The 18,932-nt window shown below is 35.5% G+C and overlaps 3 protein-coding genes across 5 annotated transcripts in view; all 3 read left to right on the top strand.

Moving 5' to 3' along the window:
- Positions 1 to 2,584: 2,584 nt before the first annotated feature.
- Positions 2,585 to 18,932, top strand: part of LOC105273745 (uncharacterized) — an 18,754-nt gene continuing 2,406 nt past the window's right edge. The window contains exons 1-24 of the mRNA XM_011316352.1: positions 2,585 to 2,656; positions 2,743 to 2,876; positions 3,174 to 3,356; positions 3,486 to 3,908; positions 3,973 to 4,164; positions 4,233 to 4,368; positions 4,459 to 4,595; positions 5,997 to 6,179; positions 6,243 to 6,450; positions 6,820 to 7,031; positions 7,098 to 7,304; positions 7,375 to 7,516; positions 7,732 to 7,842; positions 8,792 to 8,931; positions 9,324 to 9,509; positions 9,572 to 9,782; positions 9,867 to 10,078; positions 10,155 to 10,352; positions 10,474 to 10,612; positions 13,064 to 13,203; positions 16,629 to 16,839; positions 16,914 to 17,125; positions 17,210 to 17,401; positions 17,556 to 17,694. Of these exons, the coding sequence (XP_011314654.1) occupies positions 2,647 to 2,656; positions 2,743 to 2,876; positions 3,174 to 3,356; positions 3,486 to 3,908; positions 3,973 to 4,164; positions 4,233 to 4,368; positions 4,459 to 4,595; positions 5,997 to 6,179; positions 6,243 to 6,450; positions 6,820 to 7,031; positions 7,098 to 7,304; positions 7,375 to 7,516; positions 7,732 to 7,842; positions 8,792 to 8,931; positions 9,324 to 9,509; positions 9,572 to 9,782; positions 9,867 to 10,078; positions 10,155 to 10,352; positions 10,474 to 10,612; positions 13,064 to 13,203; positions 16,629 to 16,839; positions 16,914 to 17,125; positions 17,210 to 17,401; positions 17,556 to 17,694 (4,258 nt within the window). The 5' untranslated portion in view covers positions 2,585 to 2,646. The remainder of the gene's footprint in view (positions 2,657 to 2,742; positions 2,877 to 3,173; positions 3,357 to 3,485; positions 3,909 to 3,972; positions 4,165 to 4,232; positions 4,369 to 4,458; positions 4,596 to 5,996; positions 6,180 to 6,242; positions 6,451 to 6,819; positions 7,032 to 7,097; positions 7,305 to 7,374; positions 7,517 to 7,731; positions 7,843 to 8,791; positions 8,932 to 9,323; positions 9,510 to 9,571; positions 9,783 to 9,866; positions 10,079 to 10,154; positions 10,353 to 10,473; positions 10,613 to 13,063; positions 13,204 to 16,628; positions 16,840 to 16,913; positions 17,126 to 17,209; positions 17,402 to 17,555; positions 17,695 to 18,932) is intronic.
- On the top strand, positions 5,224 to 7,966 carry LOC105273581 (leukocyte elastase inhibitor). The gene is made up of 8 exons (XM_011316103.1): positions 5,224 to 5,331; positions 5,458 to 5,579; positions 5,997 to 6,179; positions 6,243 to 6,450; positions 6,820 to 7,031; positions 7,098 to 7,304; positions 7,375 to 7,516; positions 7,732 to 7,966. Exons 1-8 carry the CDS (start codon positions 5,325 to 5,327, stop codon positions 7,893 to 7,895), a joined length of 1,245 nt encoding a protein of 414 aa, XP_011314405.1. The 5' UTR covers positions 5,224 to 5,324; the 3' UTR covers positions 7,896 to 7,966.
- LOC105273582 (leukocyte elastase inhibitor) lies at positions 15,939 to 17,950 on the top strand. 3 transcript variants are annotated; one of them, XM_011316104.1, is made up of 8 exons: positions 15,939 to 16,152; positions 16,209 to 16,391; positions 16,438 to 16,551; positions 16,629 to 16,839; positions 16,914 to 17,125; positions 17,210 to 17,401; positions 17,556 to 17,694; positions 17,759 to 17,950. In XM_011316104.1, exons 1-8 carry the CDS (start codon positions 16,075 to 16,077, stop codon positions 17,890 to 17,892), a joined length of 1,263 nt encoding a protein of 420 aa, XP_011314406.1. In that variant the 5' UTR covers positions 15,939 to 16,074; the 3' UTR covers positions 17,893 to 17,950. The 3 variants fall into 3 exon arrangements, with proteins under 3 accessions (XP_011314406.1, XP_011314408.1, XP_011314407.1); XM_011316105.1 differs by having other exon boundaries at positions 16,062 to 16,152; positions 16,216 to 16,391; XM_011316106.1 differs by lacking the exon at positions 16,438 to 16,551 and having other exon boundaries at positions 15,941 to 16,152.

Genomic DNA, 18,932 nt, shown 5'->3' with positions numbered 1-18,932 from the left:
TCCTCGATTTTCATGCTCCCCTGATACTTTTTCAAAAATTTCGAATTTTTGAATTTCAGTGAATACCTCCTCGATTTTCATGCTCCCCTGATACTCTTTCAAAAATTTCGAATTTTTGAATTTCAGCGAATACCTCCTCGATTTTCATGCTCCCCTGATACTTTTTCAAAAATTTCAATTTTTCACGTTTCAGTGAATACCTCCTCAATTTTCATGCTCCCCTGATATATTTTTGAAAATTTCGAATTTTTCAATTCCAGTGAATCCCTCCTCGATTTTCATTCTCCCCTGATACATTTTTGAAAGTTTAGAATTTTTCAATTCGAGTAAATGCCGCGTGTGGTGCCCTCCCTATTTTGGGGTGCAGTACTGCGATGCCGCTGGGATCACTCAAACCGCCAGAACTGAGCCTCTACTTTAGTCAATCATCTTTGGTTCCGTCACTGAATTTCGTGAGGTCAATAGGATTCCCCAGTCCTCGCAAAGAGAATCACTCCAATTACGGAGTGATTAAAATACAAGCATATCTTCGCTGAGAAAAATTATTTTTTCAAAAGATTATTACTCCAATTGAGTAATTTGAATCTAATTCATATATATTTTTTCGATATTTTTTCATTTATATTTTTGTGCGATCCTTGTAAAAATAGAAATGCTTCCAGAATATATATCACGAGTTAAAAAAAGAAGCAAATCGTGACTGATTAAATTCCAGGAACCTTGACGATAAAGTTAGATGCAACGATATGGAACCCACTGGGGAATCTAGGGGTCCATTAACCTATTAATATCGAATATTTTTTATTTTGACGTCTGCGTAGACACCGACAGTCTGATTGGAGATGTAATTACCAAAGGAAGAGGAATTCCTAGAAAGGAATTCTTAGGAAAATCCTAAATTATCTTATTTGGGAATTCCCCGATTTAACAGCGTCGTATTTTCCATTTACGACGAATGAAATCACATCGAATACGTGATTTTTTCTCAACCATTAGAAGATAATCTGACAAATTACGTGTGACAAAGAGAAAAGTTCCTTAGACTTCTGACAGCACCATTATTATTACTGATTGGCAATCAGTTTTGATAAGGATTCTCTATTGTAGGCAATTATTTTTTTTTTCAAAAGAGATGTTAATTTTAAGTTCACAGGACTGAAAAGACGGATAACATTGGCATTGAAATATCTAGAAATTTCTGACATTGTAGCAGGGAATTTTTCACAAGCCTGCGAGTCTCGTCTCTTCATTCCGGAATAATGTCTTCATCCAATTACGGTCGATGCTCCGATAAATGTCAGCTCTAATTGACTAGACGAGGTATTAAGGAATCGGCAAGAAATGGATACTACGTACCCGTTTTTTTTACTTGATAACACTATTCCCACTCATCATCACGAATTTCTCAATCACCAATAATTAACTTTTTCATTGAACAGAAAATACAGAGAATCCATTTGGACTTTTCTTTTCCTTATTATCTTTTCATTGTGTATTTGTGGTTTTATTTTTTAAAATTGTATTAAAAAATATCTTCAATGAACAAATGTTGATCTACAAAAAAATATATATATTTATATTCATATTTATCTTTATAATTTTCTAAAAGAAGAAAGATATAGAGAAAAATATAGAGTACAATTGATGTATATTTTTTCATATACTTTTGTCTTGGTATAGATAATTGTTATCGCACAATCGAATGCATCGATTGCTTGCGAGGATTGACAAGTTTTAGAGAGTTGCGCTCAATATATCGATCGGTTCAACTCGTGCTCTACATTCATAGGGTGAAAACTACGTGAATTCGTGTTAAAAGGGAATAAAGTCCGATGAGGTCAGCCAGTGGATGAATTGCGAAGTCGTATCAACCCCAAGTACAAGCGAAGAGTGATAAAATGAATGGAAAAATGGGAAGCCCCTTAATCTTAATTCAGCCAGATTTGTCAGGCAGGGGAAATTATAAATATTCGATAAATTATTCAGGTGATTAAATTCGATCAAGTGATATTGACTCAAGGGATATTCTAGGATTAAGATTTTACCTTCGCAAATGATTTCTAGCGGACGCTCGGGCACAGTGAATATTTTGCAACACCACATGAATTATACGAAACTTTTCAATTATTGAAGGACTATTGAGATTCGATAAGTTAGTTCTTTAGTTTAAAGGGTGCAACTGTCATGAACAACTTTACAGCACAAAATGCGACTCCTGTTCAACGGATCGATCTACCACGAGGATAAAAGCTCCTACAATTCATGCAATTGAAGGATTTCAATTCACTGGCTTACCAGGAACTCTGGAAGATGGAGTTTACAGTTCAGGGTAAGACCCTGGTTTTATTTGAATATTGGATGTTCTTTGAAAATTATTTAAATGAAATTGTCAATATTAACAATTATTGGGACAATTCATGAAATATGATTGATGAAATTTTTTCAGTTGACTGTAAGATCTTCTTTTCTCAGTGAAAAAATTCATAATTACATAATTATATAATTATACTGGGGATGTAATCAGTTAATCGCAATCGTTATCTTGCATAATCAAGTGGGCTATCAAAATCAGCGGCTGTCTCGCACATATATAGCGAAATTCACGGTCTCGATTCATTTAGAATTGATTTGAACGACGAAGCGCCCATGAATTCCCGTAAGTTAATTATCAAGTCATTTACAAATTAATATAATATATGCAGCATAGCGAATTACATCTCGCTTCGTTTCCTTATTTAACAGGATTATTTTTACTGGTCGCCCTTGCTGCAGTCCTGAGTGTGGGATCAACTCAGGGAAAAGTCGCTTTCAAGAATCAAAATGCACTTCGCACTATCTCTTCCAGCATGAATGAATTTGCCGGTAACTTCTATAAGGTAATGAAATTATTTATATGAAAAAAATAGAGACCCTAGAATCTTAAAGATTTCAATAGGAAACTTTCAAAAATTTCGATTGAAGCCTCGAAACTTTTTTGAAAAACTTTTCTTTCTTTTTATGAAATTTTTAGCGTGAGGATTTCGAAATTAATAATGTGAAGATTAAAAGAGAATTAGCGTTGAGTGGAAAAATTATTAATTTTTAAAAAATAGGTTTCGATCATTTTTACATGAGAATTTTTACTCGCTGGCTATATGAAAATGAAACTAACTTTCCACTTGTTTTAATCGTAGAACCTTGCTAAGATTGAGTCAGGCAACTTTATTAGCTCTCCTTTGAGTGTTTCGATGATGCTTTCTATGTTGACTTTTGGAGCAAATGGAAAAACTGAAGAACAGCTCCGATCAATCTTAGGCCTTCCCAAAGATGACGCCCTTACCAAAGATGGTTTTACATCTCTCATTGATTCATTGAATGTACGTAAAATTATTTCGCCAATTATTTATTTAAGAGATCTTCAAGACGACGAACGAAGTTGGTGTAAATTATAATCATTAGACTATGATCATTACGATCAATGGATGTGATGAAGATTTTTTTAACAGAGTATCAAGAGAGCGGAGTTTCGGCTGGAGAATAAAATCTTTATAGATAACAATTTGCAATTGGAAGGCGATTTTGAACGTGTGATTGGAGATACTTTTGGATCAACAGTTCAACCCGTAGATTTTTCTCGAGTGAGAGCGGCAGCTCGAACCATTAATGATTGGGCGGCTGAAATAACTAACAACAAAATCAAAGATCTTTTCAAACCCGACGATCTTCAAGGCGCTACTACAGTTCTAGCCAATGCTGTTTACTTCAAGGGTAATTGGAAGAAACAATTCTCCAAAAGTCTAACAAAAGCACAAGATTTTCATGTCAATGAGCGAATCACCAAGAAAGTTGATATGATGGCGATTAAAGAGAGCTTCCATTCTGGGAGATTACCGAAAAATGATGCGACGTTCATTGAAATTCCATATGAGGTAATTAAGAAGATGTTTTCTATTTATTCTCACTGCTAAAAATTTCGACTGAATTTTACTCCAGAGGGAAGACAGTAGTGGCCAAATAAGTATGTTTGTAATTGTACCTGACGAAATCAACGGACTCCAGAATGTCGAGAGGACTCTTCACGAGGTGAACTTTGGTGCACTCAAAGGAAGTACTTCAAAGACCCAATTATATCTGCCAAAATTCAAAGTCGAAAGCAAATTCAATCTCGAAGAAATTCTAAAGCAGGTGCGTCTTTGAGTAAAATCACCATATCCAGATTTATTATCAATTGTTATCAAAATCTTTTCCCGCAGTTGGGTATTCAAAACGTATTTGAAAATGGCGCCGACTTCAGTGGCATTACGAAAACGCCGATGCATATTAGCAAAGTTATCCAAAAAGCTTATATCAATGTTGACGAGAAAGGGAGCGAAGCTGCTGCAATTACTGGTAAGTAGACCTTACATTAAGTAATTCTGACAATCCAATGACCAATATGATTAATGTGGAATTAACAGAATTATCTAATTTATATTTCAGGCAGCATTGGTGTAGCCACCATTCCGGAACCCCCACAACCAATAAATATAGTAAAAGTCGATCGACCTTTTGTTTATGCGATCGTGCATGGAGATGATAAAACAGTAATTTTTCAAGGGCATGTAACTTCACCAGTTGCATGAAAAATGCAGAATACTTGAAATGCAACGTTAAGAAAAATCAGTCAAATGTTCTATCTAAAATTCTACCTAAAATAAATTGGTCTATCAACCCGTTTGTTATAATTTTTTCCTTCTTTCCTCTACACCTATTTGTCGTTAGAACGAATTCACGGATTTCTTTATAGTTGTTCTCGTTGAAGAGGATGTAAGCTACACAAAAATTACACATATAAATAAAAATATGTATACGAAAATATTACGAAGCATACGAAGGATGCAGAATAATTTTTCAATCGTTTCATACTCATATAATCGTAAATCCATTATCTAACGGAAACCAACTTGATGACTCCAAAATGTTCTCTCTCTTTAAACACACAAAGTGTAATTAAAGGCAGAAAACCATCTGCTTATGTAATAATAAATAATAAACAACGCAATAAGCTGATGTAGCAAAGAAAGATAACCTATATACTCGTTAGAAGAAACAGCTCCTTGACCTATGCCATCCAGACCTGGTGTTAAGAAGGTTATTTCATTGTTATTGTTCTCAATAATATTATTCGAAAAAAGTTCGGAGGTTATGAAGAGAAAACGATAAGAGATTTCTGAGTGTTCGTTAAGGTGACCTCATCGTACATTTGTAACGTTTTCACACAATCTTGAAGTTTGAATATATAAAGCATCAGCAGTTTCATATTTCAGTTTAGTAATTACCGAGTCGCAGAACAATATCGTACCGACATGAGAGGTAATTATGAGGAAAATAAAAATTCTGGAAATACCCATTAGCCGTACAAAATACGTCGTGGGAAAGTTTATTTATGTTACGAGAAGAAGTTTTTTAGGAGTAAAATTTTTCTTTCATGATTTGTAGCTGTTTTGATATTCTCAATTGCCTTTTTGGCTTCATCGTGGGCCATGGTCATCCCGGAAAATCCGGAGGCTCTACGCATGGTCTCCAGGGGAATGAATCAATTCTCTAAGGAATTCTATAAGGTAAAATCAAACGATATTTCACAGGGAAAGAAGATTTTTTGAGGTTAGGAAAAAATTTTGAATGTTAAAAGTGCCGTTTCTAAATTTGAAACTGAGTTTTTACATAATGAACAATTTCTTGGAATAATTGCTTTGAGAAATGCTCATCCTGACGTTGTTATAAAAATGATACTATCAATTTTATAACAAGTAAAAGAATTTTGTAAAGTTGAAATCCATGAAAGCATTTTCTTCCTGAAAGAGTTATTTGAAGTCGAAAGTAACTTTCTAAAACCGAGAAACCAATTTTTTCCAATGTGAAAATTCCTTTTTTAATATTTTTTTCTTCTGCATAACATCAAGAATTTTTTGCTCCATAAAAATCATCTGCTTTAGTCATGAAATTGACCAGTTGGAATGAATTCGTGATGATTCCAGAAAAACATGAAGGGGATGGCGGAAAATTTTGTGATGTCACCTATCGGTATCTCTATGGTGACTGCTATGGCATCGTTTGGTGCAGGTGGTGATACGAAAAATCAAATGCGTAAATCCCTTGCGATGCCAGAAGACGAAACCATGGCGAAGAGTGGAATCAAGAGCTTGATCGATCAGTCCAATGTAAATTTTCCCACTTTCCACAAATCAATTCACTTTCAGGGATTAACATTAATTACGTTGCAGGACATCAAGGGTGTTGAATTGAAAATGGCTAACAAGATCTTCACGACAACGGGCGTTGATATGAAACCTGAATTCAAAGAAGTAACTGAGAAGACATTTGACTCGATAGCTCAAAGTATGGATTTCACAAAACCTGAGGCTGCTGAGACCATCAATACGTGGGCAGCTGAGATGACGAATAACAAAATCCAAAATTTGATGAAGCCAGGTAGATAAATTACCTGTTTTCTTTTAATTCATAAAAAAACAAATAACCCATTCCTCACAATCCACCAAATGCCTCCAACTAGTTTCTATAACTACTGTAATACGATTTCCGAAAACATAAATTTATGTAGATAAATCACATGATATGATCTTGTCGCCAATAGAATGATATCACCGAAGTGATAAAGAGAGGGTTAATATTTAACCCAAACAACTGCCAATAATCAAATGTTACTGCAATCGAAGCTTCCATTATCACGATAATTGCGAGAGATAATCTTGATTAAATTTTCATGATGGCGATTATATTGCTCTATTAATATGCATTCAACAAATATTGATTGCATGATATTATTGAAAAACCCTGCAGACGACATCAAAGACGCTTCAATGGTACTGGCCAACGCCGTGTACTTCAAGGGAAAATGGGCGAAACCTTTTGCCAAAGAAATGACTACTACAAAACCATTTAATTTGAACGAAAAAACAACAAAAGACGTTATGATGATGAGCAAAATGGATCGAATGTTGTATGGAGAGATCCCTAGTATCAACTCTAAATTCATAGAAATTCCATACGAGGTGAATCATCGAACTGTTTGTCAATCTGACGCAATACTTAAGCTAACTCGCCACTTTGAATTTCAGCGGTCGGAAGAATCCCCAGGAATGAGAGTCAACATGTACCTCATTGTACCAAATGAACTAAACGACGGATTACGGAATTTGGAGAATAAAATAGAAAGTTTAGACTTAGAAACAGCTCGAGGACACGTAGGAATGCGAGATGTGATGCTCCAGATGCCCAAGTTCAAGATGGAGAGCACCACTGATCTGAAACCTGCAATGGAAGAGGTTAAACAAATCGCATTCTTGTGTACTTTAGATATTGCAGATATAGAATGCCAATAGTTGATCTTTGCAGATGGGAATGACTGATATGTTCAGTGATAAGGCGGATTTCAAGGGCATCACTGATGCTCCACCACTGAAGATTGGAAAGGCCATGCAGAAAGCTATGATTGATGTGAATGAAGAGGGTAGTGAAGCTGCTGCTGTTACTTCAAGTAAGCATTTCAGAAAAAGAAAATTTCCTAATGACAGATGAAAATTTTTCTATGCAGAAATATTCATATTCAAAAAAATTGAACTTGAATTTTGGTCTTTTCAATTTTTTTGTGGAAAATCGAAAAATTGTCATTGTGTTAAGGTTTTTAATTCTATGGTTTGGAATCATACTATTTGAATGATTATCATATCATTTGAATTTACATCGTTTCAGTGGTAGCAGTGCCCATGTCAATGCCTATGCCTCCAGAAGACCCAGTGATTATGACGGTTGACAGACCTTTCTATTTCGCTATTATTATGGTCAATGATCAATTAGAGGGAGGTGTATCGAAATCTGTACTTTTTAGTGGTCGCATTGCGAACCCCGAATACTGATTTCTATTTTCTTAAATTGTAATAATTATGTAATCGATAACAATGAATAAAATGAAATGATTCAACCATGATACTGCACTTTATATTTCTTTATGAAAGTAAAAATCAACTGAAAATGAATAATCGTCAATAAGCAAATCATAATTTATCATCTTCAGCTGATGAACTTTATTCTGTAATAGTTCAAGCTTTTTAAAAACGAAATTGCTGGATACTGACATAATTTCTAGTTTGGATTAATTGACGTAATCATATGGAAAAGTTGGCATATCATGAAGGTCAAATTTTGTCAGCAGAATTCATAAAATAATTAATCATGAAGGAAATCCTGAGATGAGGGTAACAGAAAAATCCTCATTGCTCCAGCAATTACTTCATTAAAAAAAAAACAATCGTAAAGTAATAAATTCGGTAAATAAAGACTCGAGAGAATGTGTAATAAGGAAATGTTTTTTTTCCTGAGAATAAACCTGAGTTATTTTTAAGAATTATTTGTATTGTATGAATACAGACTTGAGATTTTAAAAATCGTCGCTTACATAATTTTGCATAAATCAATGAGCCACGGTCATATATTTATGGAAACGATATTGACATGCAAAATGTTGTAGACGTTTATAACAGAATAATATTCTGTCAGATTCCTTATCGCAGGAAAAACGACTGTTGCTTAGTTGGGTGGGGATTCCCGAGCCGATTCATACAATAAATACGCGCGCACTTAAAACATGAGATATCAGTTCTGCCGTGGTGTCCTATCGTTTCATACGTGTGATTTCACTCAACGAACTTGTAATTAAGCGCGATCAAAAATGACGCGTTGTACGTAATTCCCAGTACTTTTGTTCAGTGATTTTCTCCACAGAATAATTAATAAGGTCATTATTTTTCACTAGATTCTATTGTCATTGCTCTCGGTGCAGCTCTGATAGCTACAGGCTTTCCAAATACATTATCAGCAGCTGTTCCAGAAAAAAATGACGCACTCAGGGCTGTTTCAACGACACTCAATCAATTCGCGGTCGATTTTTTCAAGGTAACACAACATTTTCACATTATTCTTGCCAAACTGAGAGGAAATGATTTTTTATCAAATTATTATTCATTTTTTTAACTCGCAATACTCATGCTAAGAATGATTATCACAATTCTGACATGACTTCAAGTCGAGGAATTTCACACTTGATAAGTTTCAATAAACAATTTTGCCGACGCGAGTAAAATATGATTTGAATATGAAAGTAACATCAATTTTTCGGACAATGAAAATTGCGAAAGATTTTCAGGCTGATAAATTAAATGTATATTTTTAAAAAAATTGTGAATTTATCCCTAAAATCTTATTATCCATCAATTGTTCGTTGATCTTATACAAAGATTCAGCAGTATTCTTAGTGACTCATTACGACGATAATATTTTAATCTCAGAACATATCGGAGGAAAACAGATCAACTAATTTAATCTGCTCCCCTGTGAGCGTATCAATGGTCTTGTCAATGGCGGCATTTGGAGCAGGTGGTGATACAGCAAAAGAAATGCGTTCAGGACTTCGTCTACCATCCGACGATGCAGTCACCAAAAGTGGTTTTGAATCGTTAATCGATATTCTCAATGTGAGTCAATGGATTACACTTGAAAACAGTTTTATCAGTCTGACCCGCATTATTATCTCCAGAATGTCAAGAAAGTCGACCTCAAAGTAGCTAATAAAATCTTCACGGCAAGCGGTTTTGAAGTAAAACCAGCCTTCAAAGAAGTTACAGCAAAATCCTTTAAATCCCAAGCTGAGAGCTTGGATTTTGGAAAAGCAGAAGCTGCGAGTGCAACAATCAACGCCTGGTGCTCAGCACAAACAAATGGTCTTATCAAAGATGTGATCAAACCAGGTAATTCATCATTGTGGATAATAGCAGCAGCGCAATGAAGATAAATTATTATTGCTGTGCTAATCTTTCCTTTTCGCATTAAAGATGACTTGGCTGCAGCTGCTATGGTCCTCGTCAATGCCGTATACTTCAAAGGCCAATGGAAGAACAAATTCAGAGAATCTCTGACCCAACCTAGACCTTTCCACGTCAACGATAAGACAACACAGGACGTACCCATGATGACCACACGATACCGGTACAATTATGGAAATCTGCCAGACCTGGATGCTCAGTTTGTGGAGTTACCCTATCAAGTAGGTCGCATTGCTCCATGGAAAGGATGATTGACCATCATCTAGTTATTAATTTCCTCCAACTTTCTCTAAACAGCATGAAAATGAGACTGATGCTACAAGTATGTTCATCATCCTCCCTAACAATGTCGATGGTTTGACGAAAGCTGAGAGCAACCTTGATAAGGTGAACTTCCAGGATCTTCACGACAGGCATGCAATGACTGACATGTTCCTGTACCTTCCTAAATTCAAAACCCAGAGTTCCTTCAACTTGCAAAATACTCTCGTGAAGGTATGATAATAAAAAGCATTTTAAAAATTAAAGTCTGTCAGAACAGTTTCGATTCTCCAGTGCGAAATCATTGCTGAAGAGTTCTATTGCTCTCCCTGATTTGATTGTTATCCTCATCTAGATGGGATTGGGGCGTATGTTCTCGGACAACGCAGACTTCACCGGAATTACCGATAATCCACCACTTAAGATAAGTAAAGTTCTCCAGAAAGCCGTAATTGAAGTAAATGAAGAGGGAAGTGAAGCTGCTGCAGTGACAGGTAAATTTTTGCCAATAATTATTATTCGTACAACTTTCTCTGAGCTTTTGGGCTATTCATGGGCTTGGTATTCAGCTTGAATTTTCCATTGACGTTGAACCTCTTTCATTTCAGTGGGAGTCATAGCAGTGCGATCGGGGCACCATTTGGCAGTTCCCATAACCATGACCATTGACAAACCATTCGTTTATGCTATTGTGCATAGTGCGACAAATGCCATTCTTTTCCAAGGCCATGTTACTAAACCAGTTTATTAATTAATGCTTCAATGAATAACCTTTTTTTATATTTATATGGACAATTTAATGGATTAATAAATCGTCATTTTGAATGGCAAAATATGTAAATACGTGTTGTCTAATTGCAGTAGGAATAGCAGTCGCATACTCTGCAATCGTCAAACCAATTGAGCCAATAGAAATCAAAGTTGACAAGCCTTTCATTTATGCTATTGTCCACTCATCGAGCAATACGATTCTCTTTCAAGGACACATCACACTTCCGAAAAATTAGAGTAGACAGTAATCGATGATATTTCATCTCAATTGCTTGACTAGCGATTTGTTCAGATGATATGATAATATAATATACTATACAGAAAATATGCGGAATGTCTAACTTGTTTTTCTTTCTTTTTCTAACTCTGTCTAACTTTTTCTTACTTCTGAAAGCCAAACTATTCATCTGGTGTACAACCATCTTTCTAGTGATTAGAGAAAAATTGAAAACAGTCAACTCATATTTCGAATCATTCGGAAATTCATGCTTTCTGCAGAAGTAATTTAAGAATGTTGGTAATTAGAGTTTACTGGAAACATAATTAATTGAAGCGTTACTATTTACACCCAGTAGGGATAGCAGGTGAAGCTGGCCGACCTGGCCCACCGATTCAACCGAAAACAATGAAAATTGACAGGCCCTTTGTTTACTCTATAGTTCACCCATCAACCAACACTCTTCTCTTTCAAGGAAGCATCAAACTTCCGGAAAATTAGAGTAGGATATTTGATGATTGTCATTACGGAGGCAATCAATGGCCATGACACGACGTTGTAGAAAATTGCACAATAAACCACTTGATGAAACTAGGATTTGCTTCAAGGAAATACATTTTTCTCTCAGTTTGCAAGTTATTTCCAAGAGTGTGTATTAGATTTTCGAATAGACAGTAGTCTTCCCGCTTGCGGAACTCTCCCACTTGATTACACTCAGAAATATTGTTTGTAGGTAATTGCTTACTCATTATATCGCAATGATTTATCAAGTTCTAGAAGTAGTGATCGATAGTTACGGGAAACTTACCTAAAACAAAAAAATAAGATAAATTAGTATTATTCTATTTCTTGCGACTCTTCACGCAATTTTTCCAGTCATTCGCCACGCCCAAACAGAATATTTTACTGAATTTGATTAATTTCATTAAATAATTAATTACATTTTGACTTCTACAAACTTCTGCAGAACTAGAAGAGGAAGATTGGTCCGTTTCCTCGAATTTTCATGAGAAATTTCCAACTCTACATTGGAGATCTCTTTGAATTTCACTGACATGTTTATTCGGAACTTTAATTTTCAATAACATACACAATACATAAATCCGATTCCAACCAGTGACTAACACCTGCGACATTCGTATCTGAAATTAATTGGATGAATGAATCTGCATCCACAACGAAACAATATAAATCGTATTATTCAAATCCAGCAGTTGTAGCAGTCGCGGATTCCTTGGACGAGGAACTAATTGAGCCAATGACAATGAAAATCGACAGACCCTTTATTTACACTATTATCCACAAAGCAACCGACACCATTCTCTTCCAAGGGCACATTACACTTCCGGAGAATTAGAAACATCGCAACTTTATTATTTTATCAACCGAAATCGAATAAACAGCACAGAACATCCAATGGTTTATTCAAAATGATTTCTTAACTATATCCATTCTGTGAAAATCACAGGGAAAAGATGAATGCAGGCTCTAAATAATTACTGCATTATTATCATTGTTAATGATTACTTATTGAATTAATTTATACAAGTAATCTCCGTGTTTCCAAAATCTCACGTACCAATCAGTTTTTTCTCTTTGGAAAAGATAGAGTTTTCATTTAATTTGAGGAATCATTTTTTCTTGTGCAGCCACAAGTTTTTTGTGTTCTTACACTGAATCCAAAAGTCAACACACTTGACATAATTAAATCTCCAAAATCTTTGTATGAAATCCCGGTTTTTATTTTCGTCTCGAACGAATTTGTTTGTTTGCATTATCTTCTCACTGTCTTTCACTGAACAATATCGGATGTTTTCCTCAATTTCGTTAAAGAAATAAACCATTTTCCTTTTCATGAAGAGATGAATACGAATCTCTGTGAAAACATTACACTTCAGTCAAACAATTCCTGCTTTGTAATTATTGTTCAAGGACGGGACATATTGTTTGCTTTCAGCTGTAATAATGACTGAGTTGGCACCTGCAGTACCGATTATTCCGATAACAATGGAAATCGACAGGCCTTTTATTTTTACAATAGTCCACCAATCAACGAATACCATTCTCTTCCAAGGAAAAATTATGCTTCCCAAGAATTGAAATTGATAAGATGAATATGACTGCTACATGCAATAATCATCGATAGGCCGTCCATTCAGATAAAACGTTTATATATTGAGCTCAATCAATGTTCAAATAAAATAAAAATAACAAATTGAGAAATGCCTGATCCGTACCTGATTATATCGGTTCTTTGATAATATATTTATTATAAATTGTCATGGGATGACAATTCTTTTGAAATGATCAATGCTTTGATAACTAATCAACTCTCAATCGCAAGTAACTCTCAAATGGTGGTGAAAGTTTATCGAAAAAATTTATAAATATTTATGAAATATCTTACTTTCAGCAAGCGGGGTTGTGCTCGTCTCTTTACCCACACTGCCGATCAAGCCGATAACATTGACAATTGATAAGCCTTTTATTTATGCTATTATTCATGGATCCACCAATACGATTCTATTCCAAGGACACATCGCTCTTCCGGAAAATTGATGTATGCATCATGTATATAATTTTCAAATATCATTCGTATTATCGGTGCAATTCATTCGCATGATGAATCATGATGGTTTTGCAACCCCAAAAAGAATACTTCATAAAACCATGGAATTACGTGAATTTTATGATAATTGGAAACTCTGGTAATTCGAAATTCACTCCAAGTTCAGTCAAGTCCCAAAAGTTTAAGTGACATGAAGACGAGAATTCCTCATATTGAGAAAACATTACACGGGATTGTCAGGATATTCGGAATTTAGGAATATATTCGCTAGAATTTATATTCACACTTACGAACAAGTTAAATTGGTGGAAAAAAATCTAAAAAACAATTATGTTATTGATTTTCAGTCGTGGTAGGATCAATCACCGCTGTTCGTCCAAGGATTCAACCAATAACCATGACAATTGAGAGGCCATTTATTTACGCAATAGTTCACGAATCAACCAATACAATTCTTTTCCAAGGACATGTAACTCTTCCGGAAAATTGAACTGTCGAGAAATATCTGATACTTGCTGAATCCTGTTTGATATAAGATTAATCTTTAATGTAATAAATTCCGAGCACTTGGCAATGTTCATTGCAATTTCCATGACAATCCGCACCATTAAAAATATGTGTTTTAATTTTCTAGCCGGAATTCCACAAATTTCGGTAAAAGTTGAATTGAATTTCTGTGAAATTTCATAACGAAAAATTTGTAGTTAAAATCTTAAAAACTTGATATATAGTGGATCATGAAAAATTCACTTGCCACTCAGAGCAAAAATCAGACCTATCCTTTCTTCCTAAGAGACTTTTTTTCAAAAGGACAAAATAAAATTGAGGGAAAATTATGGAAAGAATATGGATCCGTAGAAAAAATCTCATATAAATTTGCGTTGTTTAATTTCAGTCGGAATAATGGTCCCAACTTCAGCAGTTGTGTCACCGATTAGGCCGATAGAAATCAAAATTGACAGGCCCTTCATCTATACCATAATCCACAGGTCAACCAATACACTTCTGTTCCAAGGACATATAACTCTTCCGAAAAATTAACTACGGGTAATACCAATGTCTATTAAATGATTGTTTACATGTGATTAATCTAATAAATGTTTGGCATCTATGTATTTCTCTCCACGAGACTCTCGATTTCTTACGAAATTTATACCATATGTATTGGGAATTAAAAAAAAAATTGAAAATAGTAATTTTTGCGTGAGCCTCATGAGAGCGCCATATACTTAGCAAAAACAATTATCGAAATTTATTTTTAACTATTGGGTGATGCGCATGCGCAGTCAAGGGCACTGTAGTACTCGAGCTACTATTCTGAGGCGCTGCTTGTCCTACAGTACTGCCTCAGTGTCGGCGTAGTGGGTGCATAGGGATAGTCTATCCAGTTATATAGAGAATCGGTCACGCCTGTTGTATAGAGTACCTAGTGATATAATTCCCCCAAATAATTATCCCTAGTGAAGCATTCCCGCGAGGATGATTCGAATCACCGCCCAAAATGTCGCGCAAACCCTTCGAACTCTGTAGATAATAGAATTAAGAATTAGAATTAATTGAGGACTAAGTTAAATTAACAAAACCCATGGGAACAAATCAGAATAGGCAGCGTAATAAAAAGCTAGTGCCCTTAAATACCCGGACTCTGGGACAAAGGTGGGCACTACGGCGTAGACGATTTGCCTACCATAAAGAAGACCCTTCCAAAGTGGGACCTTCTCATAAAACCCTTTTAAAATCCACCCTAATTAGTTTTGTCGCGCCTTGAAGCTATAACACAGAAAAATACTTTTTTTCCCTCATTGCCGTTCCAAGGAACGATCTGCCTCCTCTTCTTTTTTAACGTCAGGCCCTACGTCACCGGCTAAGGAAAAACCCTGAGGTTAAGCGTCGTGGGGGTAAGAGATCCAACCCTCAGAGCGTCTGATTTCGCGATTGGCTTCCTACCAAGTTCTAGGGGCTGAACTTAGACTTAAAGTAAATTTAAGAATTAGCTTAAGAAAAATGTTAGATATTAAGAACTCTTCCGTCTTGTCAAGCAACCGGGAAACAACTCCTCAAGTTGAACCTAATGTACCTAAAAAGTTGAACCTAAAAAGTACAAGTGCCGTTCTGTGAATAAAACGAGAAATAACATTGAGTCGAAAGTTAAACTGAGTTATCAGTGTTCATACCCCCTTTTTTTAATTTCCCGCTTCCAGCGAGCAGAGTGCTTTAGCGCTCCACGGGCGACTTACCCGCCGCCCTGTGCATTATTGAGAAACTCCAGAAATCACCACACAACACACCATTTCCTGAAACGCCCAACAGAAGAATAACGGCCGCAAGACATCTCAGTCAGTTCCATAAAAATCATATCATCATCATCACACTGCGCCATCGACAAGTACACAACAAAAATGTCAGGACCGATTGAACACGACAAACTGCGCCTCATAAATTCCAGCATTCACAAATTAGCTACTGGATTTTACAAGGTAAATTACGAAAGTCTGGTAGCAGTAAATAATAGTGTAATGAGGAATTATTGAAGGTACTAGTGGACGGAGAAAAAGGAAATTTTATGTTTTCACCGGCGAGTGTCTCGATAACTTTGTCAATGTTAACATTTGGAGCTCGTGGCAACACCGAAAATCAACTCCGGTCCGTCCTTCATCTGCCAGCTGATGACACTCTTACCACTGATGGGATCCGACTTCTGGTTGATAAATTGAATGTAAGCTCAAAATCCAACACCACAAAATTAATCGCAAAATTTCAAGTGGAAAAACATTAAATTTTTAAGAATTACGAGGTTACGTGAAATATTTCTAATTGCTTCCGGTGTTCAATTTCTAATATGGAATTTGTATCGATGGAACTACATCGGACCCCAAGTACGACTTTTTTTTAATCTGGGTTAATGAATATAATAAATGATTTACTTCTAGTACTTTTAAAATGTTGTTTTCAGAATATAAAAAAAGAGAAGTTGAATCTGGCAAACAAGATATTTACAGCAGAAGGCTTGGAAGTTAAATCTGAGTTCAGAGCGATTATCAACTCGTTGTTTAAATCAGAGGTGGAGAGTGTTGATTTTACTAAACTCGATGAGAGCAGTAGAATAATCAATGTTTGGTGTGAAACGCAGACCGAGGGGTGCATCAAAGATGTCGTCCAACCTAGTACATTTTCCATAAAATTATTCTCGCAAACATGAGAAATTCGAAATTATTTGTAATATCCGATTTCCTCGCAGACGATGTGCAGGACGCTTCCCTGATTCTGGTGAATGCCATTCACTTCAAGGGAAAATGGGTAAAGCCTTTTGAAAAAGCGTTTACAGGATCCCAGAAATTCTCGATCAGTGAAACTGCCACGAAGGAGGTGTCAATGATGTGGATAGATGATTATTTCAATTGCGGGGATCTTCCTGATCTTGATGCTCAGTACGTTGAATTACCGTTCCAGGTAGGACCTAGACGATCTCGATACAACACAACATTGATACTTTAGTCCATTAACATGTCTGTTCTGTCTGGTTTTTCTTTTCAGAGCGAGAATGAAGATGATGCCATTAGCATGTACATTATTGTCCCTGACAAAATGACCGGATGGCAGAAAGTGGAGGCAAATCTTGATAAAATATATTTCCAAGAACTCAACGGGCCTCCCGAAAGACTTAAGTTAGGTGTTCCTAGGTTCCAAGTTGAAAGCAAATTTGAGCTTGAACCGGTTCTAAGCAAGGTGAAAAATCCCTTCTACATAATTTCATAATTCACAGACTAATAATTCAACAAAAGCAGATGAAACAATTCAAGTTGATCCTAACAGAACCTCATTTACTACACGACATCTCCATTCATCTTTGCCAATTTTTCAAATTCTCCTAATATTCTAGATGGGGATGAAGATGCCATTCTCAGATACAGCTGATTTCACAGGAATAACTGACGCGCCTCCATTAAAAATCAGTAAAGTCATTCAAAAAGTGCTTATCGAAGTAAATGAAGAGGGAACAGAGGCTGGTACTGTTACACGTGAGTTGATGAAATTAATTAGACCAAGGTGTTCAAAGTCTTTATAAATATTATTTCTATGCAGATGTGAATGCGATGCCTATGTGCCCTCCACCGAGCTTTGTTTTCGACAAGCCTTTCCTGTGCGCACTTGTCGTAAAAAGCACAGGCACACCCATCCTCATCGCCAAAGTCATCGACCCATCGGCAACCCCATGAAGAAGCAAAGAACATTGCAAAAGTAATGGTAGTTTTCTACAGCATATGATGTATTCAAATAAAGAATAAATTATACTATCTAATAAAAAATGTTTGAGTGAATTATTTTTCCTTTTTTTCCTATCACTGTTCTTAGAGAGCAATCCGGTGTTAAAGAGTTTATGGAATAATTTACATTTTTTAGGAATATTAATATTTGATAAATAAATATAAATTATCCAAGAAGACTTTTTAGGTGATTCACAGTTAACTATGAGTGTCAAGCAGTATCTGAATCATCTTTATCGATAGTCCAAGATAAGATAAGAAAAAGTAATCGATCGGTGTGCAGGTTCGATTGATGATTAATAAGACCCTATTTTTATCAAAACATACAAGCGGGATGACTCATTACCGCACAGATGGTGAAATATTTGGCTCACGGCTACGCACATTACGATTATTCTTAATTAAAAGGCCATCTTCCTTCTCCCTCGCATCGACACCAAGGTCTCTCGATTCCGTAAAATTTTATTGATTGACGAGTAAAAATATGATGAACTTGAAGTTAACTGCACTTTCCATATACCAGCCTTCAGCAGAGAATATCTCTGTGAAAAGTGAAGGTATAAAAAAAAAAATCTGTGTATTCAGAAAACCTTCGGAATTAAAAAAAAAAACAAAAAAACTTGAGCACTCCATATCGCACGTATGGAACAACCCCTAGAGTTGAGTCAATCACCACAATTTTTATTTTTCATTGGCCTAAATGGGAATTGTTTTTTTTTTTTCAAATTTTTGAACGAAATTTCTTGAAATTCTTTTTATTAAATGTATAAAACTCTATAATCTCATAAGAATTCGGCAAAATTCGGCAAAACAAAAAGTTGATTTAATTAATTTTTTTGAGACCAATTCCCATTTAGGCCAATGAGAAATAAAAATTTTGGTGATCAACTCTAGGGGTTGTTCCATACGTGAGATATGGAGTGTTGAAGTTTTTTTGTTTTTTTTTTAATTCCGAATTACGAAGAGGAGAAATAAAAAAAAGGAATTCCCAT

The sequence above is a fragment of the Fopius arisanus genome, unplaced genomic scaffold (genome assembly GCF_000806365.1).
Source record: "Fopius arisanus strain USDA-PBARC FA_bdor unplaced genomic scaffold, ASM80636v1 scaffold00006, whole genome shotgun sequence".
Lineage (NCBI taxonomy): Eukaryota > Metazoa > Arthropoda > Insecta > Hymenoptera > Braconidae > Fopius > Fopius arisanus.
This window is presented reverse-complemented; position numbering and strand designations above follow the sequence as displayed.